The 23,177-nt window shown below is 39.0% G+C and overlaps 1 protein-coding gene across 1 annotated transcript; it reads right to left on the bottom strand.

Annotated features, from left to right (window-relative positions):
• Window positions 1-5,821: 5,821 nt before the first annotated feature.
• LOC128208533 (secretory phospholipase A2 receptor-like) lies at window positions 5,822-19,821 on the bottom strand. The gene is made up of 3 exons (XM_052912091.1): window positions 19,531-19,821; window positions 17,395-17,735; window positions 5,822-5,927 (listed from the first exon to the last, which is right to left on the bottom strand). The coding sequence occupies exons 1-3, from the start codon at window positions 19,819-19,821 to the stop codon at window positions 5,822-5,824; spliced, it is 738 nt and encodes a 245-aa protein (XP_052768051.1).
• Between the last annotated feature and the right edge of the window lie 3,356 nt (window positions 19,822-23,177).

Below are 23,177 nucleotides of genomic sequence, written 5' to 3'. Positions count from 1 at the left end.
ACTGAACAATGGAGTAAATGAAGTCAATAATGTATGGCCATAATATTAACTTCAGTTGAATATTGAATACCAGTCCAGTAGCAGCAGTAGGGGGTTGGGGAGGGGGGGAGAAGGGCGTATTCGATACCCTTAAATGGTCAAATGTAAACTTTTGTATATCAACATTGGAAAAATATTTCAATATTGTATAACAGTATGCATTTTTTTTGGGAAAGGACCCGTAAACTTTCATCACCATAAACATCTTTGGTGTTTTTTTTTTGGAAATGGGCGCACGTGCAAGGTTGCGCATCCTCTAATGTCAAAAACAGCCCCAATGGTTTTGACACTACGTAATGACATGACATCAAACACTTTTGAAATGTCTGTGGTCATCTTGGGAAGTAAGATAGTATCACAGTTGCTTATATTTTATTTCAAGTACTTAAAGGTCATAGCCCAATGGGCCCACATCAATGAAATACAGAATACTTCAAATCAATGGTTGGTCACGGCAATAACTAGTTAATGTAAGCTCGCAAAATGCAATGTCAGCAAGCAAGCCAAGATGAATATTTTACCTAACGACCTTTCATATTTAATATTGGGCTCCGGGATCTTCCGGGTACTCTGGTACGGGCAATCGGAACACCTCGGCCACTATCAAACAGAATTGTCTCGAAGCTTGCCGGAGATGGCCGAATTGTTACGATTGACACTACATCGTATCACCGCGTCAATGTCTTCGCAAATATTTCAAACATCTGGCCGGGAATTTCAAGTAGGACATAAACTGTGTCTTTTAAGGAGATAAACAAACGTATAAACAAATAATTATGGTAAAGATAAATAAAGTAAAAAAAGACATCCCATAAAGGCATGCTAATAAAAAAGAGCAAGTGCGATAGGTATTTGAAAAAGAGATATGTACACCCTTGTATGGTCTTAAAGGAGAATTCCCGGTGACGTTCTGTGAGGAGGAAAACCTATTTTAGGTTTATCCTGATACGGCCTTAAAGAAGTATTTCTAACAGATATATGTTTCATACATATCGTCTTGTACACTTGATTTCAAATGTTTAAACATATATAATTATGATGTTACCAACTTAATCTCCTAACGAATAACGGATGAACTTCCTTCAGTCGAAGGAGGCACTACGATTTACGATTAAGTTGAAGGAGTTTCTACCCTTAAGGTGAAGGACGGTCTACGCTCAGGGTGAAGGACGGTCTACGCTTTAGGTGAAGGACGGTCTACGCTTTAGGTGAAGGACGGTCTACCCTTAAGGTGAAGGACGGTCTACGCTCAAGGTGAAGGATGGTCTACGCTTTAGGTGAAGGACGGTCTACCCTTAAGGTGAAGGACGGTCTACGCTCAAGGTGAAGGACGGTCTACGCTCAAGGTGAAGGAGGTTCTCCGCTCAAGGTGAAGGACGGTCTACTCTCAAGGTGAAGAGGGGTCTACGTTCAAGGTGAAGGACGGTTTACGCTCAAGCTGAAGGAGGGTCTACGTTCAAGGTGAAGGACAGTCTACGCTCAAGGTGAAGGAGGGTCTACGCTCAATGTGAAGGACGGTGTACGCTTAAGGTGAAGGAGGGTCTACGCTCAAGGTGAAGGACGGTCTAAGCTTAAGGTGAAGGACGGTCTACGCTTCAGGTGAATGACGGTTTACGCTTAAGGTGAAGGAGGGTCTACACTTAAGGTTAAGGAGGGTCTACGCTCAAGATGAAGGACGGTCTACGCTTAAGATGAAGGAGGGTCTACGCTCAAGGTGAAGGACGGTCTAAGCTTAAGGTGAAGGACGGTCTACGCTTCAAGTGAATGACGGTTTACGCTTAAGGTGAAGGACGGTCTACATTCAAGGAGAAGGACGGTCTACACTTAAGGTGAAGGACGGTCTACGCTCAAGTCGAAGGACGGTTAATGCTTAAGATGAAGGAGGATCTACGCTTAAGGTGGAGGAGAGTCTACGCTCAATGTGAAGAACGGTCTACGCTCAAGGTGAAGGACGGTCTACGCTTAAGGTGAAGGAAGGTCTACGCTTAAGGTGAAGGAGGGTCTACGCTCAATGTGAAGGACGGTCTATGCTCAAGATGAAGGACGGTCTATGCTCAAGGTGAAGGACGGTCTATGCTTAAGGTGAAGGACGGTCTACGCTTAAGGTGAATGACGGTCTACGCTTAAGGTGAAGGACGGTCTGCGCTCAATGTGAAGGACGGTTTATGCTCATGGTGAAGGACGGTCTACGCTTAAGGTGAAGGATGGTCTATGCTCAAGGTGAAGGACGGTCAACGCTTAAGATGAAGGAAGGCCTATGCTCAAGGTGAAGGACGGTCTATGCTCAAGGTGAAGGACGGTCTACGCTCAAGGTGAAGGACGGTCTACGCTCAATGTGAAGGACGGTCTACGCTCAAGGTGAAGGACTGTCTATGCTCAAGGTGAAGGACGGTCAACGCTTAAGGTGAAGGAGGTTGTACGCTCAAGGTGATATAGGGTATACGCTTGAAGTGAAGCAGGGTCTACGCTTTAGGTGAAGGAAGGAGGATCTACGCTTTAGGTGAAGGAGGGTCTACGTTTTAGATGAAGGAAGGAGGATCTACGCATAAGGTTAAGGAGGGTCTACGCTTGAAATGAAGAAGGATCTTCACTTAAAGTGAAGGAGGGTATACGCTTAAGATGAAGGATGGTTTTCGCTGAAATGAAGAAATGTCTACGCTTAAAGTGATGGAGGGTATATGCTTGAGGTGAAGGCATTCGGCCTATAATACATATAACATGTTTTCTAACAATAATGTTTCAACTGTTTTATAATAACATGATAAAGCTAGGAAAAAAACATTATTGGCGTGTTAACATTGCATCAGATTGCAGATATTTTGAAAATCATGTCCCTTATCGTACCATGAATATATATAAAATTATAGATATAAAATTATTCTACTGTCTATCATTAAATATAATACATGAATTGTATCTACTACACATTGGCCATCTCTTGGAAACCCTAATTGTCGACCGTGAGTTTCAATTAACAATTTTGGCTAGAGCATCGATACACTTATTGAGTAAACAACTCTTTGGTCCATAAACAAAAACAAAACACCCACTGAACAACATTTTTGTATACAGCGTCAGAGGAGACAGCGGCCATGGTGAGGAAAACAAACATGTTATGATCAATAATTGTTGGTCAGGCCATGCCAAATAGGACTAAATATGTTTACCATGTGTCAAGGCTTTCGAAAATATTGCGATATACAAAGACAAAACACTCACTGAATAACATGTTTTGTACAACATCAGCGGATTTCGAACACAACGGTCATGTTGAGGAAAATACACATGTTATGATCAAGCAGTCTTGGCCAGGCCATACCAATTAGGATTAGATATGTTTACTGCATGTCAGAGCTTTCGAAATCCAAAGAAAAAAACATTCAAACAAAAAAAAATATTTTTTAAGATATGTAATTATTCATACTATAATGCACCAGTCAATTGTAACCAGCCCCCCCCCCCCCGCCGGGTCCGGGGTATACCGGGAATAGTGGGGAAAATGGGCCGTGTTTCTACCTTCCAGGTGACCCTGCAGTGCCGGGTGAATGCGGTGGTTTTGTTTTTGCCTCGAAAATAGCGGGGAATGGGCCTTACCTATGATGTTCCCGGGGTGCGGAGGTATTAGCGGGGATTTTACCAGCAGTTTGTCCCCGCAGCGCGAGGATTTTATCCTGGGTTGGATGGACCGAGTCAAAGTCCCCGCTATTCCCCAGGCCTGGTGTATATTATATATTTATACATGCAATAAATATAAAATAACATAAAACAATGTCGACTTTCGATTTATAACGTCTCATTTCGCAATAATAATGTCGACGTATCAAGTTAATAAGAGTACATGTCGACATACTGATTGCTAGGTCGCGAGCTATATCACACACAAGTCAACATTGAAAATGTCGACATAACTACAGGATCACACCATCTGTAAATGTTAGATAAACTCTTTTCCAAAAATAGAACCTGAACGTGTGTGGTTTTCTCTTTAAGTTTTATATCAAGCAGGTATGCTATACAATCGAACCCCGTTCGCTTGAACTCCCAGGGACCGGCGAAAACACATCGAGTCTCGAAAAATTCGAACCAAGCGGGAATTCTTACCTTCAATATAAAGAAATCGGTCCTTTATATTCAGTTCGAGCCAACGAGGAATTCGAGCCAAGCGAGTTCGAGTCAACGGGGTTCTACTATTATGTGGACTACAATTATATTGTGCTTGATGTTTGTCATGCATTGTTGTGTTCCTGCTACCAAACATAGGATAAACTTGGCGTGGCCTTATCTATCAACCGTTGTTTCCAGGTGACCTGTTAACAAGTGGTCAGTGAGCGGCTATCGTTGACCAGGTGATGCTTTTGATCATGAAGATAACAGCAATGAATATACAAGAGATATATTTGCCTCCGAGCTTCACCGTGACTTGACAGAACTGTTATTGTAGGCCAAGAAAACCAGGCCAAGAACATTGGATGTTTGTATAATTTAATGTATTGTTAAAGGGACTAGATCACGTGTTCTTGTGTCGGACATCACAACACAATTGATGATGCTTTATTCAATGATAAAATCAAATCAAATCATTCAAATTAGAGCTACATGTTTATAGTTAAAGTACTTGGTGCTTACCATATTTGTTTGTTCAATGAGAAGGCAGTTTACTTCAAATTTGCTAATACATTTTTTTCCAGTAAATCAGCAGTCAGCCGTTATTGACCGTAATCAGGTGAACCGGTAGATATAAACAGTGGCTGGCTCACTTGTTGGGTAGTTAACACAATAGTATGTAGACCACTAAAACAGTTTGAGTGTGTTAGTATGAACTAACATATGATAAATAGTTATGTGACTTTGTCGCATCAAATCATTTATGTTTGTATGTCCACGGTTACAGTCAGCATTTAACCATTACCTAAGATGTGACCGGATATAGGGGGATAGGGGGGGGGGGGGTTGGCTAAAAGCCCCAGTACTTTTTTTTGAAATTGAATAAGTTTTTGCTTGGGTTTTCAAATTTATTTTCAGATGAGTAACTGTCGTTTGCTGTTTGATGTTCAATCATTAAAGTAACTAGAATAACCTGATATCAAAAAGTTGAGAAAAAAATGTTGCCAACATAAACCTTGGGAATGTCCCTTTAAACCATTAAACAAAATTTGTTAACGAGGACACAAAAACATGCATATTTTTGTTTCATAAAATGGTAGAGGTTTCCTTTCACGTAGACGTTTTGATTTTTACTATCATTAGTATTGATTAAATGGGCGTTTCTGCTGCAATTTTACATTTTTGATGTCTTTGTAATAGTTCGTAGGAGGAACATTCTGCTTGAAAGAAAAGAAGCATGATTACTATAATATTAATATACTCGTTTATCATTATTTATAGGGATCGATGAATGATACATGATTTTTCTCCGTGTAAAATCCTAATCAGATTATATGAATGATTACCTTCATTGCTTTATTTATCTTCAAACATTATGCAACAAAAAAGGAGGGTTTGACATAAATGTCATACTAGTGATAAAATATTTATTCCTGTCTATTAAGAGTAATAAAAACAGTACACAGAGGATATCTTTCAATGCTGCAAGGCATTAATTCGATATGATATGCGATAAAAAGATATCTAAGTGAAACTTAAAACGTCACCATGCATTTTTTAAAGGACGATTAATGGCTGTTTACAATGATTTGCACATTCTTAGACACCCAAAGCCAACAATATAAGATCAATGTACGAGTTTTGAAGCATTGTATAAGAATTTAAAAACGTCCCCGCCCTATTCCCCTTGGCCTTCAGACTGCTGGCGGTTAGTGAGATCGGTCACACCCGTGGCCTGCTGGCTTTTGAGAAATGATGAGTAGGATTGTGTTTCATCGGTGTACCTAGTGACAAGGTAAAGTCACTTGTTTACAGATTATACTTAAGGTTTTACACTTCGGGTATTTTGATTTTATATCAAACATGAATTAATTTATTTTTACTGTTTCCCAGACATTAACGCAAAAATTGGCTCTATTTATTTTTTATATTGGTGCATTTGACTTTGTGGATACAGAATATCATAGAAATGAAACTATTTAACATGTAACATTAACCACGTGCACCCCTCCCACTTGAATATGCTGCGTGTGAAAGCTGCAACTTCACAGATTTGACTTTTCTCTTAAAATTGTCTAAATATCAGCTGATTTTGGCATCAATGCCTTAAATTTAGTCATAAAAGGTAATTCATAATATAACAGATCTCTATTCTTTGGAAAACTGCCTTAATACCTAATTTTCTTACAGTGTAAGTACCGCTTATAGCTATAAAACATCAATTTTCGAACGTAAATATGAAAACTGCATCCTGCATCAGACATTAACGCAAAACTTCCGCTCATTCCAACATTCCTCACTTAGGCGACGTTTTGAGCTCAATCACACTCGTTACCTGAACCACGTCCCTCACTTAGGCGACGCCTTGAGCTCAATCACGCTGGTTACCTTAACCACGTCCCTCACTTAGGCGACGCCTTGAGCTCAATCACACTCTTTACCTGAACCACGTCCCTCACTTCGGCTACGCCTTATGCTCAATCACGCTCGTTACCTTAACCACGTCCCTCACTTAGGCGACGCCTTGAGCTCAATCACACTCTTTACCTGAACCACGTCCCTCACTTCGGCTACGCCTTAAGCTCAATCACGCTCGTTACCTTAACCACGTCCCTCACGTAGGTGACGCCTTGAGCTAAATCACGCTTGTTACCTTAACCACACCCCTCAATCAGGCGACGCCTTGAGCTCAATCAGACTCGTTACCTGAACCACGTCCCTCACTTAGGCGCCGCCTTGAGCTCAATCACGCTCGTTACCTTAACCACGTCTCTCACTTAGGCGACGACATGAGCTCAATCACGCTCGTTACCTAAACCACGTCCTTCACTTACGCGACGCCATGAGCTCAATCACACTCGTTTACCTAAACCACGTCATATAACCTCATATAGGCGACGCCGTAAGCTTAACCACGTTCGTTACCTAAACCACGTCCCTCACTTAGGCGACGCCTTGAGCTAAATCACGCTCGTTACATATACCACGTCCCTCATAATGGCGACGCCTTGAGCTCAACCACGTTCGTTACCATAACCACGTCCCTCACTTGGGCTACGTCTTGAGCTCAATCAATCTTAACCTAAACCACGTCCCTCATATAGGCTTTTCTTAAAATGGACAAAATAACGCTCATTACATACACCGCGCCTCTCTCTTAGGCAGCGCATTGAGCTCCATACCCTTGTCCATGTCCACATGAGCTTAATCACACTCGTTAATTAAACCACGTCTCGAATTTCTGCTGCGCCTAAAGGTTAAGCATATGCGTTACCCAAACCATGTCCCTTATCTAAATAAAGCCTTTGCCTAATACACGTCTGCTATCCAAACTAAGCCTCTCAGTAAGTCTACCCCTTTTCTTATATACGTCTGATATCTAAATATCGACCCTTACTTAGTCTATGCCTAGATCTAAAGACACGACCGTTATGTAAACGTTGTCAAAACTACGTATCTCAGTTGGTCCACGCATTGGTCTTAAACACGTCCGCTATCTAAACTACGCATCTAAGATGGTCCATGCCTTGGCCTAAGACACGTCCGTTATCAAAACTACGTATCTCAGTTAGTTCACGCCGTGGCATAAAACACGTCCGCTGTCAAAACTACGTATCTCAGTTGGTCCACGCCTTGGCATAAAACACGTCCGCTGTCAAGACTACGTATCTCAATTGGTCCACGCCTTGGCCTTAAACACGTCCGCTGACAAAACTACGTATCTCAGTTGGTCCACGCCTTGGCATAAAACACGTCCGCTGTCAAGACTACGTATCTCAATTGGTCCACGCCTTGGCCTTAAACACGTCCGCTGTCAAAACTACGTATCTCAGTTGTTCCACGCCTTGGCCTTAAACACGTTCACTGTCAAAACTACGTATCTCAGTTGTTCCACGCCTTGGCCTTAAACACGTTCACTGTCAAAACTACGTATCTCAGTTGGTCCACGCCTTGGCCTAAGACACGCCCGTTATCAAAACTACGTACCTCAGTTGGTTCACGCCTTGGCATAAAACACGTCCGCTGACAAAACTACGTATCTCAGTTCTTCCACGCCTTGGCCTTAAACACGTCAGCTGTCAAAACTACGTATCTCAGTTGGTCCACGCCTTGGCCTTAAACACGTCCGCTGTCAAAACTACGTATCTCAGTTGTTCCACGCCTTGGCCTTAAACACGTCCGCTGTCAAAACTACGTATCTCAGTTGGTCCACGCCTTGGCCTAAGACACGCCCGTTATCAAAACTACGTACCTCAGTTGGTTCACGCCGTGGCATAAAACACGTCCGCTGTAAAAACTACGTATCTCAGTTGGTCGACGCCTTGGCCTTAAACACGTCCGCTGTCAAAACTACGTATCTCAGTTGGCCCACGCCTTAGCCTTAAACACGTCCGCTGTCAAAACTACGTATCTCAGTTGGTCAACGCCTTGGCCTAAGACACGTCCGTTATCAAAACTACGTACCTCAGTTGGTTCACGCCGTGGCATAAAATACGTCCGCTGTAAAAACTACGTATCTTAGTTGGTCCACGCCGTGGTATAAAACACGTCCGCTGTCAAAACTACGTATCTCAGTTGTTCCACGCCTTGGCCTTAAACACGTCAGCTGTCAAAACTACGTATCTCAGTTGATCCACGCCTTGGCCTTAAACACGTCCGCTGACAAAACTACGTATCTCAGTTGTTCCACGCCTTGGCCTTAAACACGTCCGCTGTCAAGACTACGTATCTCAGTTGGTCCACGCATTGGCCTTAAACACGTCCGCTGTCAAAACTACGTATCTCAGTTGGTCCACGCCTTGGCCTTAAACACGTCCGCTGTCAAAACTACGTATCTCAGTTGGCCCACGCCTTAGCCTTAAACACGTCCTCAACTACGTATCTCAGTTGGTCAACGCCTTGACATAAAACACGTCCGCTGTCAAGACTACGTATCTCAGTTGTTCCACGCCTTGGCCTTAAACACGTCCGCTATCTAAACTACGTATCTCAGTTAGTCTACGCCTTGGCCTTAGACATGTCCGTTATCAAAACTACGTATCTCAGTTGTTCCACGCCTTGGCCTTAAACACGTCCGCTATCAAAACTACGTATCTCAGTTAGTCTACGCCTTGGCTTTAGACATGTCCGCTGTCAAGACTACGTATCTCAGTTGACCCACGCCTTAGCCTTAAACACGTCCGCTGTCAAGACTACGTATCTCAGTTGACCCACGCCTTAGCCTTAAACACGTCCGCTGTCAAGACTACGTATCTCAGTTGACCCACGCCTTAGCCTTAAACACGTCCGCTGTCAAGACTACGTATCTCAGTTGACCCACGCCTTAGCCTTAAACACGTCCGCTGTCAAGACTACGTATCTCAGTTGACCCACGCCTTAGCCTTAAACACGTCCTCAACTACGTATCTCAGTTAGTCTACGCCTTGGCCTTAGACATGTCCGTTATCAAAACCACGTATCTCAGTTATATTAACAAAGTGAAATAAACCTCTTTTCCGCCTATTATACGTCTTGGCCTCAATCACGCCTGAAGTAAAAAAAAAACCACGTCACATAATATTATGTTACTTAATTACCAAAAACACGTTAATCGATTTAAAATAAACCATTTCCAACTGGTATGCGCCTTGACCTTTACCAAATTCCCCTAAAAATGTCTCTCATCTATGCCGTAATCCATGCTTTAACCTTAATCACGTCCATTAACATTAAACCACGTCCCTAAGCTTCACCTTGACCTAAATCACGCCCGTTACCTTAACCACACCCTTTGTCTTGACCTAAGTTACCTCTGTAATTAGATGACTCGCACATTGTTGAAACCCCCCAAAAAGGCCTGAATGAAAGAAGTTGGCTAGCAATTGACAATAATGCATTCTACTCAAATTTCGCTACGGATGGGTTACTTTTATTTAGTATTCAAAATATGAAGCTTTTTAGCAAAAGAATGACAGTTTTACGTCAAAAATGACGTCCAGATAAATATAAACATTTCCTGATACATAACATCAAATAGAAATAGTTCTTTTTTTAAATCATAAGTCATATGTAAACGTGACTTAAAATAAAGCTAAACTTGTTTTATAATTTATAATTTAAACGTGAATCATGGCATATCATGACATGTCACGTTATAACAATTGTAAAAAATCTTAGCCAATAAATAATGAGTTTACATCACAAACAAATAATCTTGCTTGAGTTATAACCTTTGGCTTTAAGAAATTATCAACTCACTGTGTGCATGGCTGGAAAAAATGTCATTTTGTATCAATTTCTTCTTAATGGACAAATATCACTAGTCGATCATTTCCCCAAAAGTGAGGGCCTAAATGCGGGTATGTTATTTAAAGCCTTAGGTAATCCTCAGCAATCTTGTGTAATACTATCTTGACCGCCGAAAATAGTCTGGTTGATTTTTATTTAGAAAAAAAATTATTCTAAATTATATTTTGCCATATAGTGTGTTCATGTTCTTCAAACAACATTTATTTCAGTAAAGCAACATTCATTTCGTTATTGATTCAGTAAATAAAACATAATTTTGAACGCAATTAAGCTAAAATAAATCCAGTAGACAAAACATTATGTTGAACACTTAATAAAGTGAGTAAAAAAACTCGGTCAGTTCTGGTGAAATGAAAGTCGTAAAGTAGAAAGTAACATCAATTGTTATGAAATGACGGCACAAGTAACTTAGTAAGCCTTTGAAAGAGCATTAAGGGGGAGCTACTTAGTTTCTTTTTGAAGAAGTGGGTCGCTTAGATTGCCTCATCATATTACGGCACTTCATACACTTGACATTTATTTGTACTCATTTCCCGACACGACACATCTGTAGTTCACGTACGTGCGAATCGTCGCATTTTTTTGCTGTATGAATTACAACGGAAATAACCAAATTTTAAGGTATCAGATGCATTAATAAGCTTTTCATTTTATCAGACCATTGTCAATTATCAATTAATGTTAAATTTTGATGTCAATTTTGATGTCTTCTGATTCAATAAATTTTGGTACCATTTGAAATTGTACTGCTTGCTGATAAGTAACAATTATGTTATATAGATTTACGGTTTTTAATTAATGTTCATTATTTCAACTGAACTTTGACGTAAAATGATCTATATAGCACTATTTCACAGCCAAAAAACATGTTTATAATGTATAATTTTTATTATTATTATTATCATTATTATTATCATTATTATTATTATTTTTATTATTATTATTATTATTATTATTATTATTATTATTATTATTATTATTAGTATTATTATTATTATTATAAAATCCTTCCACGTAATTAATTTATTAATTTCACGTAGGTCACTGAGAATATAATAATCACATATTTATACATTGGACACCTGAAATTAACAAAACGTCCTTCCGGGCAGAGAGCAAATACTTATTCTATTTGGAATGTGTCAACTTGAGTATTGTTTCAAATTTCGGATGACTATAAAACTATTTTTAAAATGTCAATATCCGGTTACTATTGTTTCGCGTACAAACACTAACTAAATACTATATATAGATTTGCTGACACCGAAATGCTTTTATTTCCTTTATAATTAAATCGTAAATATCCAATTAGCCGCTGACACACCCTATTTTTGGCATCATTATTCCTAACAGCAATATGGCACGTTTTGGCGGTTTAAATTACTATTATTCAAATTGGCATTTGATGTAAAATATATCGAATTCCGCTTGTGAATGAAACATGAAGTCGGAAACATGCATTGCTGAAATTCTTGTCTCTAAATAAAATCCTGGCATTCATACAATGAGTGAATGAATACAATATCAAAGAGCTGATTTAGAGGAATTTCTTTGAGGTATGACATTTTGACATTTTGCATAGACTTTGAATTGTAAAATTGCGCATTCAAGACATTGTAACATTTTTCATGAATTGCATTTTTATTTTTGTATCCTTTTGTTCAAAAAGAATAAGGACCATTACATAAGAGCGAAAAAAGAGTCCTGATCATCTGATCATGAACGCAATGAATTAAATTCCGGACCCAAATATAGGTCCTGTTGAAAACATGTACTTGTTTATAGACATTTAAAAGTCTAAAAGTGGATGCCACAAACATAACAATGATTCGCAATAGCTCATTTCCGCCATAAACATGATTACGTGCTCATATAAAGATAGAGTAACATGGTGTTAATTGGTTAACGGGGGTTTGAAAATAACAGGATTACACTCGAATCACGGGAGCGGCAAATACCACGGCTGAATTCGGATATCTAAATGAGTATTTGAAAACGGGTTTGGTAGAACACATCAATAACTTTAATTAAAATTTTGCAATCGAACTGAACTTTAAAGGTCAGCCTTTCCGATCGTGATACAACTTTTCCGTGTGGGGGTTCCGTATTTAACACGTGCATGTTAATATCAATGTATTTATAATTGATAAACTGATAGCTTCCGAGAAGGTTAAATGAACTTTACGATACAGTTTTAAATTAATCGCGTATGTTTTGAATGTAATAAGGTAGAAATGCAATTCATTATGTATATAGCAACGTCATTGAGTTTAATACGTCGACTAAGTGATGGACGTGGTTAAGGTAACGAGCGTGATTGAGCTCAAGACGTCGCCTTAGTGGGGGGCATGGTTATGTTAACGAGCGTGATTGAGCACAATACCGCCTAAGTGAGGGACGTGGTTATGTTAAAGAGCATGATTGAGCTCAAGACCGCCTAAGTGAGGGACGTGGTTAAAGTAACGAGCGTGATTGAGCTCAAGACCGCCTAAGTGAGGGACGTGGTTATGTTAACCAGCGTGATTGAGCTCAAGACGTCGCCTTAGTGGGGGACGTGGTTATGTTAACGAGCGTGATTGAGCTCAAGACCGCCTAAGTGAGGGACGTGGTTAAGGTAACGAGCGTGATTGAGCACAAGACCGCCTAAGTGAGGGACGTGGTTAAGGTAACGAGCGTGATTGAGCACAAGACCGCCTAAGTGAAGGACGTGGTTATGTTAACGAGCGTGATTGAGCACAAGACCGCCTAAGTGAGGGACGTGGTTAAGGTAATGAGCGTGATTGAGCACAAGACCGCCTAAGTGAGGGACGTGGTTAAGGTAACGAGCGTGATTGAGCTCAAGACCGCCTAAGTGAGGGACGTGGTTAAGGTAACGAGCGTGATTGAGCACAAGACCGCCTAAGTGAGGGACGTGGTTAAGGTAACGAGCGTGATTGAGCACAAGACCGCCTAAGTGAAGGACGTGGTTATGTTAACGAGCGTGATTGAGCACAAGACCGCCTAAGTGAGGGACGTGGTTAAGGTAATGAGCGTGATTGAGCACAAGACCGCCTAAGTGAGGGACGTGGTTAAGGTAACGAGCGTGATTGAGCTCAAGACCGCCTAAGTGAGGGACGTGGTTAAGGTAATGAGCGTGACTGAGCACAAGACCGCCTAAGTGAGGGACGTGGTTAAGGTAATGAGCGTGATTGAGCACAAGACCGCCTAAGTGAGGGACGTGGTTAAGGTAACGAGCGTGATTGAGCACAAGACCGCCTAAGTGAGGGACGTGGTTAAGGTAACGAGCGTGATTGGGCACAAGACCGCCTAAGTGAGGGACGTGGTTAAGGTAACGAACGTGATTGAGCACAAGACCGCCTAAGTGAGGGACGTGGTTAAGGTAACGAGCGTGATTGAGCACAAGACCGCCTAAGTGAGGGACGTGGTTATGTTAACGAGCGTGATTGAGCACAAGACCGCCTAAGTGAGGGACGTGGTTAAGGTAATGAGCGTGATTGAGCTCAAGACCGCCTAAGTGAGGGACGTGGTTATGTTAACGAGCGTGATTGAGCTCAAGGCCGCCTAAGTGAGGGACGTGGTTATGTTAACGAGCGTGATTGAGCACAAGACCGCCTAAGTGAGGGACGTGGTTAAGGTAACGAGCGTGATTGAGCTCAAGACGTCGCCTTAGTGGGGGACATGGTTATGTTAACGAGCGTGATTGAGCACAAGACCGCCTAAGTGAGGGGCGTTGTTTAGGTAAAGAGCGTGATTTAGCTTAAGACGTCGCCTAAGTGAGGGGCGTGGTTTAGGTAACGAGCGTGATTTAGCTTTTGACGTCGCCTAAGTGAGTGACGTGGTTTAGCTAGCGAGCGTGATTGAGCTTTAGGCGTCGCCTAAATGAGGGGTGTGGTTTAGGTAACGAGCGTGACTGAGCTCAAGACGTAACCTAAGTAAGGGACGTGGTTAAGGTAACGAGCGTGATTGGGCTCAAGACGTCACCTAAGTGAGGGACGTGGTTTAGCTAACGAGCCAAGATTGAGCTTAAGATGTCGCCTAAGTGAGGGGCGTGGTTAATGTAATGAGCGTGATTGAGCTCAAGACGTCACCTAAGTGAGGGACGTGGTTTAGCTTACGAGCCAAGATTGAGCTTAAGACGTCGCCTAAGTGAGGGGCGTGGTTTAGGTAACGAGCGTGATTTAGCTTTTGACGTCGCCTAAGTGAGTGACGTGGTTTAGCTAGCGAGCGTGATTGAGCTTTAGGCGTCGCCTAAATGAGGGGTGTGGTTTAGGTAACGAGCGTGACTGAGCTCAAGACGTAACCTAAGTAAAGGACGTGGTTAAGGTAACGAGCGTGATTGGGCTCAAGACGTCACCTAAGTGAGGGACGTGGTTTAGCTAACGAGCCAAGATTGAGCTTAAGACGTTGCCTAAGTGAGGGGTGTGGTTAATGTAATGAGCGTGATTGAGCTCAAGACGTCACCTAAGTGAGGGACGTGGTTTAGCTAACGAGCCAAGATTGAGCTTAAGACGTCGCCTAAGTGAGGGGCGTGGTTAATGTAATGAGCGTGATTGAGCTCAAGACGTCACCTAAGTGAGGGACGTGGTTTAGCTTACGAGCCAAGATTGAGCTTAAGACGTCGCCTAAGTGAGAGGCGTGGTTAAGGTACACGCGTGATTGAGCTCAATGCGTCCCCTAAGTGAGGGACATGGTTAAGTTAACGAGCGTGATTGAGCTCAAGACCGCCTAAGTGAGGGACGTGGTTAAGGTAACGAGCGTGATTGAGCTCAAGGCGTCCCCTAAGTGAGGGACGTGGTTAAGTTAACAAGCGTGAATGAGCTCAAGGCCGCCTTAGTGAGGGACGTGGTTCAGGAGCGTGAATTAGCATAACGGGTGACATATTCAACGGACGTGGTAAATATAACATGTTAAATAGGTGCAGTTTTATTACGAAATGTGTCAATTACATCAATATAGAAACAAAATACATATATAATATAAAACTAAATCCCCGATGTGTAGAACATTAGGTATAATCTTTTTACATGTGACTTTACCTTGTCACTAGGTACACCTATGAAACACAATCCTACTCATCATTTTTTTCAAAAGCCAGCAGGCCACGGGTGTGACCGATCTCACTAACCGCCAGCAGTCTGAAGGCCAATGGGAATAGGGCGGGGACGTTCTTAAATTCTTAAACAATGCTTCAAAACTCGTACATTGATCTTATAGTGATGGCTTTGGGTGTTTAAGAATGTGCAAATTATTGTAAATAGCCATTAATCGTCCTTTAAAAATGCATGGTGACGTTTTAAGTTTCACTTAGATATCTTTTTATCGCATATCATATCGAATTAATGCATTGTAGCATTGAAAGATATCCTCTGTTTACTGCTTTTATTACTCTTAATAGACATAAATAAATATTTTATCACTAGTATGACATTTATGTTAGACCCTCCTTTTTTGTTGCATAATGTTTGAAGATAAATAAAGCAATGAAGGTATTCATCCATATAATCTGATTAGGATTTTACACATAGAAAAAACGATGTATATTGTATCATGAATCGATACCAATAAATAATGATAAACGAGTATATTAATATTATAGTAATCATGCTTCTTTTCTTTCAAGCAGAATGTTCTTCCTACGAACTTTTACAAAGACATCAAAAATGTAAAAATGCATCAAAACGTCAATTTAATGAATAATTATGATAGTGATATTAATATTATAACGTCTATGTGAAAGGAAACCTCTACCATTTTAGGAACAAAAATATGCATGCCTTTTATGTCCTCGGAATTAAATTGTGTATGATGATTTAAAGGGACTTTCTCACATTATATGTAAATAAACCAATAAAGGTAATCATTAATATAATAAGAATACGATTGTACACGGAGAAAAAAATATATGTAAACAAAAGGACGGATTTGGATAAATAGTTACAATTTGTAAACGGGACTCGCTCATGGTTTGTAAAATGCACTTTTTTCTATTACGAAATGAAGTGTTGCAAATCATAAGGAATGCTAAAATTCAGATACTGACAGCTGGAACCGTTCAACAAATGTTGATATGTGCTCAAATATCGTCTGTGAAGACCACAATTTTCAATGGAGTTATTAACAGCTTTCTGCGATTTAGTTGTTGCGTGATTGGTTGATTGACATTACCTTGCGATGATATCAAGGAATTGTTCTAAAGGTCAGATACCACTAAATAAATTGACTATATATTGTATAGTCAATTGACCAATTCGCATTGCCAAGATAATACTGTCTAGCGCTTCAATACCCTCAACACCATATATTGGGAGAAAGCTCAACTTGTGTTATAATATTCAACAATGTTTGAACAAAGTTTCTTCTAAGAAAGATAAAATTGGTTGAAGGAAACCACTCTATATCCGGTAAAATTATCGTATCCGGTGTACGAGGACAGACAATGCGGTCAAATGAAAACGATAAAAAGTAGATCAAGTAGATCCAGCATGTTCCGGCAGAAATCAGCCACTTTTCCTTCTACATCTGAACAATACGACATTTTAACATTTAATAGGTAACCTCGGCCATTTTCCATCGAAAACAACCTCGGATGTATTCCGGTACTCAGAGAAGTAGTTCGTAACCACTTAAATAAAAATAATAATTAATAAATTAATTGTAATGTTTTAACATGTATTCTGTATTACTAAGTTTAAATTGATTGCCAGAGAAGTAAATTATTTCATAAATAATTAAGATTCTTAAGAGTCCGTAAGTTTAACTGCTATATTTAAATCACTACGCGATCTACTTGCAGCATTAGGAAATCTGACATTGTTAACGTTCCATATAAACCCAGTGTTGTTTTCGATGGAAAAAGGCCGAGGCGTTATAAATAAAATCGTCCATGCTCATTCAGTATTTCACTGTTAACCCGAGTTACGTTCACATACATAGTAATAGGAAGCCGTACACACAATGTCATACCATCCGTTAATCGGACGCATGCCCATACAGTTGAAATTTGGACTGCTATCAGGCTGGCTAGGAGCGTAAGCTGTAAAGGTAAACGGTTCCATCGTCTCCCAAACAAACGTGCCCTCGACATCTGCGTCATTTGCGCCGATCCAAAAAATGTCTGATTCCATATTTAGCGTGTTGTTCAGTAGGTCCACGAGAAACGCGTTTTCGGAGGCATCAGTTATAACGGCGAGGTGGGCGCCTATAGCGCTGCAGTTTTCTCTAGCCACCTGCCAAGTGGTACCCGTTGTTACCACCAGATAGCAAGAGGAGCCATATTCATACCAGCCTGGTCCACAGGATATCGGCTGAATACAAGAAAGAAGCGAAATGATCGTTGAATTTAGATTAGACAATCACAGAGTAAATAAAATATAAAGAAAAGTAAAGCAATGACAAATACTGTTTATGCCTGAATATATTTTCGGATGTGCTTTGAAGTGATACTGGATATGGTGTCGGCCCACAACGAAATGCTTCCTGGTCGCTGTATTCCTTCAAGAAGTTCTTAAAAACAATATTTCTCCCAACTTCAGTAACTTAGCATTTGTTGATGTGTGCAATGCAATCCTGTAATTATTTTCAAGTTTAAACATGATTTATATCATATTTGAACACATTAAATGATACTTTGCAGGGCCTCTTTCTTGGATGCATTCAGGGATGCGGCCATGTATATAGATACATACAAAGTGTAAATATATTGTTTGAAAATAGTGTTAAAGCTGGCATCTTTTCTGCAAGGTCATCATAAAGTGGTGAACTGGCAATTTTACATATAACAAATAAGTTAATCTCGTTGTAAGCCGACACCATATAATACCCGTCCAAATAAAGTAAAACAATTACAACTATTACATTAGTCTTTCTTTTTTGCGAATTTCAACTTAATTTTCATGAATTGTGTCCCTTTATTGAATTATGAATCAGAAAGTATATCTGGCTAAAGGAGTTTCTATGACATTTGTGACAGTGTGTGTATACCACGTGACAAGTTGCGTCAGAAATGCTACGTCGGAAGGCAATATAATGCTTCGAATGAAGGCTTTTTAAGTTTTAACAAAGATATTTCTACACCATTTTAAATGAAACATAGCTCAGTCTACGCCGCTTACGGAGCCCCGCCTTCGGTTTTTTACCAGTGTTTGATTGAGAGTTAAGTTTCTTAAAACACTTCGACAAACCTTTTCACAAAAAAGCCGTCTGACGGAGCAATGTCAAAACATCATTTTGGAAACAGGTTTGTCGAAGTGTTTGATGAAACTAATCACCTTATCAAACTCCGGTAAATAACCGAAGACGGTGCTTTTTCAGCGACATAGACTGCTCTTTGTTTCATTTAAAATGATGTAGTAAAAGAAGTGTTATCTTTGTTTTAAGTATTCATTTTAAGCAAAATGTTGCCTTCCGACGTAGTATACATGACGTTATTTATCACGTGGTATACACACACTGAGGAAGGGTGATAGTATACACGAGAAAGTCAATGTCAACCGAGGCGTTAGCTATCATCCTCCTTTGGATTTGGTATTAATTTAATATATAAATATTTTGTAAAACCTCACGAATAAAGCCCGTTACGTCTGCGAAACGCTGTCACTATGGGTGAAAAACATTTTCACAATTAAATATAATTTAGTTTCTTTACAGTAAATATATATGGTCACGTGATTTGCACGGTGGCAATGATGAGAAAACAACCTACATTTTCAGCCAATAAGAGTGCAGAAAGACAATCATTAAGAATAAGACCTAATCATAAGAATTTCAAATTTCGCGGGTGTTAAAAGGTCCACCTACTGCCACTCATCCGATACACATTCCCTGCCTTAGACTTTGCATTGGCAATGTGTCAGCCAATAAGGTTGTATTCTAAGTAAGATGACCTGAGAAACTCCGCCCTTTCTTTATCATTAATATTTTACTTCATGTCATCTTACTATTTCTTGTATACAGGCAAAGTCACGAGAGGTATAATAAATTAAGATGTACGGTCATAGTGTTCCAGCATAATGAAAAGCGAGCGGCTTAAGTGGTGTAATAAATCTTCTATTTTGCATTTGTGTAGCGGCATTAATTGAAATCATAAGTAGAAAAAAATACCTGCGAAGTATAAATTTTCCAGTCTGGATGGTTTATCCACTGAACATCTCCGTTTGGGTGGCCTGACAGGAGCTCACATGTCTTGGTGGCCTCGTGGTAGCGGGACGCGTCACAGGAAGTGCCGGTCAGCGAACAAGTACTTGCACATTTAATTCCTGATCGTGCGGTCAGAGAGTTTATTATTGTACCAGAAATGACGCCCGGTCCATTGTATCTGAAATACTTTTGGACACTGGTGTCTGCTTTACACGAGGTTAGCAACACTGCAAAGAAGAGGTAATAGAGATTCATTTTTATGTTGCGTTTTACCTTTCTAAGTCTTCTGCTTTACGAAAGCTTAGTATATACTCTGCCAACTAGCCTCTTTAAAGGGTCTAGTTCACGTTTTATAGACTCAGGCATTGAACAAATTAATAGTGTGTAAAATGTGAAAAATTCTTGATTTTAAGTTCGAAATAAAGAATTTTTGTAATATTGCTTGATTCAATGATAACACTTCACTAAAAATACAAAAAAGCCCATTTAAAATGTGACAGAATATGCTCTCTATATTGCCAATAACCGTGTGTTGAAAATTGAATAAATTTAGGCTTTAATTTAAAAACAAATCTGTTCAAACAGGTAACTGCCTGTATCTGTTTGGTGTTTATTAATTAATGTCTGCAAAATAACTTAATTTCAACAAAGTTTATAAGAAATCGCACAAATCTGTGAACAGGTCCCTTTAAGACCCTCAAAGAATTCTTCTTCTTGGGAATCAAACATCTGCTTGAGGTTCATTCTATAACTTTTGTTATAAGCGATATAAATAATAAATTAATACCTGTGTTGTGTGTTTTTACATCAATGGCTGCGCAAATATTACGCTCCACCCAAGGAATCGTGAGTTGCAAGATAATTATTTGAGGCCGGATCAACCTGTCTATTAACAAACAAAATGTAAACAACGATTTTAATAATCAATGACATTCTTTGTGTTTTCTTCGAGACCCACTGTCTGTGTCCACACGAAGTACCAAGTCTTCGTCATCAGACACCTCAGTGCTTCTGGTCTAAATTACTGGAAATTTCCTGTTTACCCCAGTTTCAATCCAATCCCTCATAACAGGACCAAGCTCGACAAACTATTTTTCTTCTGGAATAAAACGTGTAAAAGTCCTCTTTAAAAACGTTTGATACTTTTGAAGGAAATTGTTTTTAAGCATCATGATCGGGAAAAGCTTTTTGTTTGTTTTATTAAATTTAAAATGAGTTATTTGTCTAATTGGAATTACATTTTTAAGTGTGTTAGGTTTCAGGCCCCAATAATACAAAATACTTGAGTTACATCTCAACTCAGTTTACCATATAACATCAAAAGTTATTCAAAATCGTATAACATAACATACCATAACTGCATAACATAATATTTATTGTAGTACAAGGCTTCCGGCCCAAAGTACAAATATCAGAGAAGTACAAAATAGTGGTGAAAAAGTTATGAAAAGTATAAATGTTAAATTTTATAATACAAAATATAACAGAAAAGAATAGCCTTTACAATATACTTTGCAACGGATAATACGCTGTGCCTATTGTAGTCTGGTAATAATTTGTAAAACAAGTGAAGCGTTATAATTCTATGGTTAAGTAGAAAACCGTATAATAGTTGTTTCCTCTTTTTAAAAGTGAATGCGTGCCCTCATAATGGTTACAAACTTTGATCAATTTTCCAAAGAAAAATTATTCTATAGAAAAAAGTGCACTTCAATACAACTCGTTTTTTAACAATTATTAAAGTACATATTATTTTGCTCTAGAATTAGTTTTCTTTGAAATTGAAAAAGAAAGTTTTTATTAACAAATTCTATTAGAAAAACGTTTTTACAAAATAGTTAAACATTCAAGATTTTGAATAATACCTGGTTTTAAATGTGGTAAAATGAGTTGTGATTGAGATTTGACTTTAGTATTTCCGTGATATTGGGGCCTATGGTGTGGAACATTACTAGACCAACTGACCACTAAGTCAGGATTAGGTTTAGCCAGAACATGCTCGGAAAATTGAATATGAGTCTTGCTACCACAGTAGGCCTCTCTTAAATTGTTTGCATACCAAACATGAAATGTTTCAAAAACAAATTATCCGAGCAGACAACATTAGAAATAATTTGTTTTATGTATTGAATGTACATTTTCAGATATCGAATAGCTGTTTTACATTTAATCGCAAAATATAAGCATGTACGCACTGTTTGCTGTTTTCCTGATTAGAATGTAGTGTTTGTTTATTAAGTCTATTTTTTATTGCAGCGATATTTAAGACATTTAAAATTAAAGTAATATCAAATTACATAGATTTTTTGCCAGTATCCACACATTGCTACAGAAGAACATAACTGCCTCTGCGAAATATAATTGCATTCTATTGGCTAATTGCTGGTCTTGATCACGTGGCAATGGCGCTATACACTGTGCTCTTATCGTATCCGAACATGTCGGATTTGAACTACGTTTAACTCCTTGACGGCATCACCACCACAATATACAAGTCAAACTAAGGGACCGGTTTTAACAGAACAGAATAGAACAGAACAGAATGTTTATTTAACTTAAGCATATACAGCTCATAGTTATAAACACAGAATGAAAAAAATGAAAAAAATAGCATGCATGTGATAAATAAGTAATGCATATGGATATTTTTAACACCGAAAGAGAATAAATCAGGAGGGGTCTTGCCTTTATATGGTTAATATAATATGAAACTTAAACATGTCAGTCCTTTTAGGAACCAGCTTCCCGAGAAAATTAAACACAAGTTTGATAGAGTAAATACTTTTGTATTTGTATTCATAACGATTTCTTTTCTTAATGTTTGTTTGTTTTATTTGTAAAATATTAAGTATAAAAGCAAACAGTTCGACAATCGAATAATCCCAGGGGAAGATCAATTGTTGCGTGGATTTGACATGTAATACCAACGGGGGCAAACTTACCCGTCTCTAGATATGTGGCAAAATTGACCTTAGGGTAAATTTGTCCTCGCGGGTATGAGCGTATATAAATGTATGCACACATTTGCTCTCTAGGGTAAATCAGGCCCCAATATCACGAAAATACTTAAGTCAAATCTCAATCTCAACTTACTTTCCCACATTACAATATGACATTATTAAAAATTACTTATGTTTTACTATTTTTAAAAGCAGATTCTCACATGCATTATGTTGATTACCATTATAGTTCAATATTCTAGAATAAAATATTTCTACAGCACAAAAAATACTTGAGTAAAACTCAAAAATAATAAATTGGACTCAAATACAATTTTTGCTCTAAAATTTTTTCTATAAAATAAAATATTAAATCATATGATGCTGTAATTTGATAAAAAGAGTTGAGAGTGAGATTGAGATTTGACTGGAGTGTTTTCGTGATATTGGGGCCAAGTCATATAAATGCAACACACGTGTCAGCCAGACGAATACCCTTTCGTATTATTTAATTGACTAGATATATCATTAAGCATTTGTTGGGGCTAATTAAAGAAAACAGTAAACAAAATATTAGACGTTTAATATAGAGTACATTCTACAATTGTGTTGAAAAAATGTTTATATCTGTGTCGAGTTGTATAGTGTAATATTTCTTCTGTTGCTAGTGAA

Source organism: Mya arenaria, chromosome 11 (genome assembly GCF_026914265.1).
Source record: "Mya arenaria isolate MELC-2E11 chromosome 11, ASM2691426v1".
NCBI lineage: Eukaryota > Metazoa > Mollusca > Bivalvia > Myida > Myidae > Mya > Mya arenaria.
The sequence above is the reverse complement of the archived record's forward strand: the minus strand, read 5'-3'. Positions and strand labels throughout refer to the sequence as shown.